Below are 4,317 nucleotides of genomic sequence, written 5' to 3'. Positions count from 1 at the left end.
AGAGAAATCCTAGTCCGCTCACTATCTAAGATTTACTATTTGCATTACTATGGATAGCCAATTGTGGTTCAACTCGCTGACAAGGAAGGCGACCAAATTTCCTGGAGGCAGGCAGCTGCAGTGACCTTTTATGCAAAGAGGCATAGGCCTACGATCCAGAGAAGCAACTCATCAAATTGAAAATCTCAAACTCAAAGAATGTCATTGTGGGACAGGGTTGTGGCCTATATAGAAAAAACAAATACTCCCTCCTATGCAAATTAATTGACGCGGCTTTAGACAACTTTGTACTAACGTTGCACTAAAGCTGCGTCAATCAAATTGGATCAGAGGGAGTAGCATTTTAAAGGATAGGGTTGTTTTTAACATGTTATGCAGCAGGGCAGCAGGCTATAGTTGACATAACGTGCTCTGAACAAAATCAAAATGTTGTTACCTAGTTTTATGCTGGGAAAGAAAAATCAGAAGTTGCTCTAACCAAGTAAAATGCAGTCTACCATTTCACAGTACAAAAAACAGTATATATCTAGAAGTATAATCTGAATTTAACTAAGACTGATAAAAGTAGTAGTTTATTAGACGTTCAGGAGCCACTGTTCATGGAAAAAAATATCCACAATTTATAGATTGCTAACATAAGCACAATAGTACTAGCAAATTCCTTGTTCACACTTGCTCAACCACAACCGTGCTGCACACAAAAAACGGCCTGCTATAACTCCTCGACAACAACAATAAATACTGCTTTTAATGTCAAGAATGCAGAAAAAATATCAGGAAAAAAACTGACAGACCTCAACAATTATTAGCTTCTCTTAAAGATGCTTCAATCTCATCTGGACGGCCTACTCTACTCATCATTCTCCATCTCAACACATAACTGCGTTTTGCTCAACTGAGGGGTCACAATAGTCTGCTAAGTGACTTAATCAGCAGCTTGATGTTCTGTCGTGTCGCCTCATCGCCAGTGAAACCAGAGATGTCTGAGCTGATGCTCTGAAAGTAACCAAGGACACATGTAAAAACCTTGCTTGCCTCCAGTTTCAGAAATAACTAAAGATACAGATAACAGACCTCAATGTTCTTCAAAGTAAATATAAGGGTGAAAATAGACTGCTTGATTAGATCACTGTTCTCAGGGGTAAGCATGGAAGACTTCAACCTTCTGCACAGTGGCATAAGGACAAGTAAGATAAGGAGCTATAACTTGCACTTCCAAGGCTATAAGAGAGCAGAAACAGCAACTGGTAGGATTAATCAAGTACCTTAAATCGCCGGATGCCTCAGCCAGACCTTTAGCTATGGTTTCCACATCCTTCACCAGATCACTATCACGCACCTCCGAGAGCAAAGGTTGAACTTCTTCGGCTAATGCTTCAATCTGTTCCATCACTAACATTTAAGTTGATGCATATGACATTTAATGGCACAACTAGTGACCACTATGTTCCTCTACTGTCTGCAAATAAGTTGAGATCCAGAAAACTGCATATATGTGGAGAAAGCATCAGCCACCCTGTTTTTGCATACAGAAAATAAAAACCTAACAACACATGCCAACTGAGTGGAGGTCCTTCCCCTCGATGATGGTCCTGAAACAGTGCTAGCCAAGTATACTAGCCAGTGGCCAGGCTAGGCATCCAATAGCAATATCATGGGCCTAATCTTGAAGTTTTCAGCAGTTCAACCCAAGTCCCACGGAAGTATGCGAAACTTGTATCAGTTTGGACAGAGTTAGTTTTGAGCTCTAGTATTGTAAAGATGACCAAGTATTTTAGCAGTACTAAAACAGACCATGTTACTTGGTATACTGCCCAATACCCATCATATGCAGGATATATATAAAAACATGTTGATGCTCAGAGATGAGTAGCAATAGTCACAAAATTAGGACATGGTATATGCCATCACTTGTTACTTGGTAATGCAGAATCAGGCTCCTATAATAGTACCATATAATTTGGCAAACGAGTCTTTCTTCACAAATTAAAAGAACTGAGGTTTGGGAAACACTACTGCAAAACTGCAGGCCTACTTGGCGGAACTTCATCGGGTGGGGGTCATTTTAATTTTGTACAATGAAATCCTATTCAGTATCGAGTAAAACAGAGTGGTTTCACAGAGAATTCATTAGCTAAATGTGGTAAACGTATCAAAGGATGCAAAATATTACACAAGAATTAGTGAGAAGATTGTACCCGTGAAAGGAGAGGTTGTGCTTCTTCCATTATAGATGCAACCTTTTCTGCCAACTTGAAGCTTTTTTGAACACCAATTTCCTCCATGTCTCTTCCTAGACGGGTAAATATACCAACCAGTGCATCTAAGCTTACTCCTTGATGTCCTTTCATTCTCTCTTTGTCGCAAAGGATTAAGCCTTCTTTGGAACAGTCTCCATCAAGTGGACCAACTGAAGGTGCAGGAAGTGGATCTTTTGGTGTAATATCAATCATTGTCTCCATTAAAAGACCAGACTGATTAACCTCAACCAATGAATTACGTGGCACAATAATTTTATCATCTTCAACCTGCATATTGAAGAATTCACCTATCAGAGATTGAGTCCAAAAAAGGGAACTATAGAAGCGTCTGCATATGCCAAAGAAATTGAAGCATGGGCAGAAACAAGGGAACTATAGATAACAGCCTACTAGGAAGCAATGCCCACTCTTATCATAGTGAAACAGGAGAAATGTAACATAATGATTTATTGGGTAAACTAAATTATGGTTCAGTTTTGAGAATCGCTTGCACAAATCGAAGCATTCAGAAAGAGAAGGCAATGCAACACCTTGTGAGAGAATTGCTTTATTTCATTTTCAGTTATACTACATTTCCACACAGTATAGTGAGGAATCTAGGGATGCCAACTCCTGAGCATATGCCAGTAAAAAAGGCACTGTTGATATGAATTACTCCTGAGCCTTTCTTATTGATGCATATGAATCTGAGGAGTATTGATGGAAAAAGTGGAGAGAGCAAGAAGTGTTGATACGCACCTCAACATATGCATCAATACTCCTGAGCGAAGAGTCGACACGGACGACGCTCCCAACGGTGACCCCGCGTATCCTGAGGGGCGTGCCCACGCAAATCCCGCACGCCTGGCTGAACTCGAACACGGCATTGTACTTACGGAAACGCGACCGCAGCTGGAACCCCCGGAGCCACGCGAGCGCCAGCGCCAACAGGACCGCCCCGGAGACCATGAAGAGCCCCACGCCGCCTTCCCACACGCTGCGCTTCCCGAATCCATAATCCCCCAGCGGTTGCACCGTTCGGCGCCATAGCTCGACGAGCGGGGCCAACGGGTTCTTGCCGCCATCAGTCGAAGGCGACGGCTCGCCGCCGCTCGAGGATACCGCATTCGTACAACAAAAGAATCTGCCTCCCCATGAAAAAACAAGAAACAGCATGAATATGACTTAATATTTGCTAGGCTTCCTCAGTCGTTTGAAGTATGCATAGCAGCAGAAACATACTATAAGCTCCACAGGATATGAGTCTAATCTCACTGTCATAGTGGAAGCACAGGAAAAGTTCTACAGCCTGACCCCCACTTTGTCGGGATTATTACAACGTTTCCATCACCGAACCTTAGAGATTGCTTAAGAGAAAGCGGGGGGAGAGGAGTCAGAGTGGCTTACCTATGCCGGAGCGGAGGAAGAAGGGGCCACCGGAGGCGCCCCGCAGAAGGCGTCAGAGTGAGCGCAGGCGCAGGCAGAGCTGCTTCGCCGGCCGGAGGGCGTCGTCTCCGTGCCGTGGCCGCCCAGGGCACGCCCGGCAACAGCGCGGCCCCGCGCGGTGGCTCGGTTCCCGACGGCACGCCTCGGAGGGCGGCGGCGTCGAGCAGCGTCCCGCGCCGGCTGCGGCTCCCTCCGGCCGCGCAGCGGAGGAGGCATGGAGGGAGCAGCGGGGGCGCGGGAGCTGCGCCCGTGACCCTGGGATTCGCCGCCGCGGACATCGGGCCCCCCACCGCCGTGGATCCGTGGAGTCCGTCGCTGGAGGGAGAGAGGCGGAGGAGTGAGGGCGTGGCCTGTGCGGTTGGTTGGGCCCGATGGGGGAATTGGGATGGTTGGGCCTACTGAAAATTCGGGGGCTATTCTAATTCTCCTCTGCAAGCAAAAATAATAATTCGCGCTTAGGCTGATGGCGGACGCGAGCGTCCTTGACCACCTCTCCTCATGCCAAGACATACTCCTTTTTTTTAATGTCGGAGAGACATTGGTCAAGATTTTAAGATAGGTTCGGAGCAAAAGGCTTCGGCATTTTGACATAGACTGCATCGCGAGTTTCATGAGCGCAAGAAGTTTAAGC

At 45.8% G+C, this 4,317-nt stretch overlaps 1 protein-coding gene across 1 annotated transcript; it reads right to left on the bottom strand.

The window, feature by feature from the left end:
• Positions 1-556: 556 nt before the first annotated feature.
• On the bottom strand, positions 557-4,060 carry LOC123396055 (protein TRIGALACTOSYLDIACYLGLYCEROL 2, chloroplastic-like). Its single transcript, XM_045091087.1, has 6 exons — positions 3,648-4,060; positions 3,000-3,384; positions 2,199-2,528; positions 1,266-1,381; positions 1,075-1,165; positions 557-996 (listed from the first exon to the last, which is right to left on the bottom strand). Exons 1-6 carry the CDS (start codon positions 3,962-3,964, stop codon positions 904-906), a joined length of 1,332 nt encoding a protein of 443 aa, XP_044947022.1. The 5' UTR covers positions 3,965-4,060; the 3' UTR covers positions 557-903.
• Between the last annotated feature and the right edge of the window lie 257 nt (positions 4,061-4,317).

Source organism: Hordeum vulgare, chromosome 5H (genome assembly GCF_904849725.1).
Source record: "Hordeum vulgare subsp. vulgare chromosome 5H, MorexV3_pseudomolecules_assembly, whole genome shotgun sequence".
Lineage (NCBI taxonomy): Eukaryota > Viridiplantae > Streptophyta > Magnoliopsida > Poales > Poaceae > Hordeum > Hordeum vulgare.
This window is presented reverse-complemented; position numbering and strand designations above follow the sequence as displayed.

Coding starts and splice junctions, on each gene's coding strand:
- LOC123396055 (XM_045091087.1), bottom strand. CDS start 3,964: ATGTCCGCGGCGGCGAATCCCAGGGTCACGGGCGCAGCTCCCGCGCCC. Junction 1,382..2,198: donor CACAACCTCTCCTTTCACGG/GTACAATCTTCT, acceptor GTGATGGAACAG/ATTGAAGCATTAGCCGAAGA. Junction 997..1,074: donor TTACTTTGAAGAACATTGAG/GTCTGTTATCTG, acceptor GGTTACTTTCAG/AGCATCAGCTCAGACATCTC.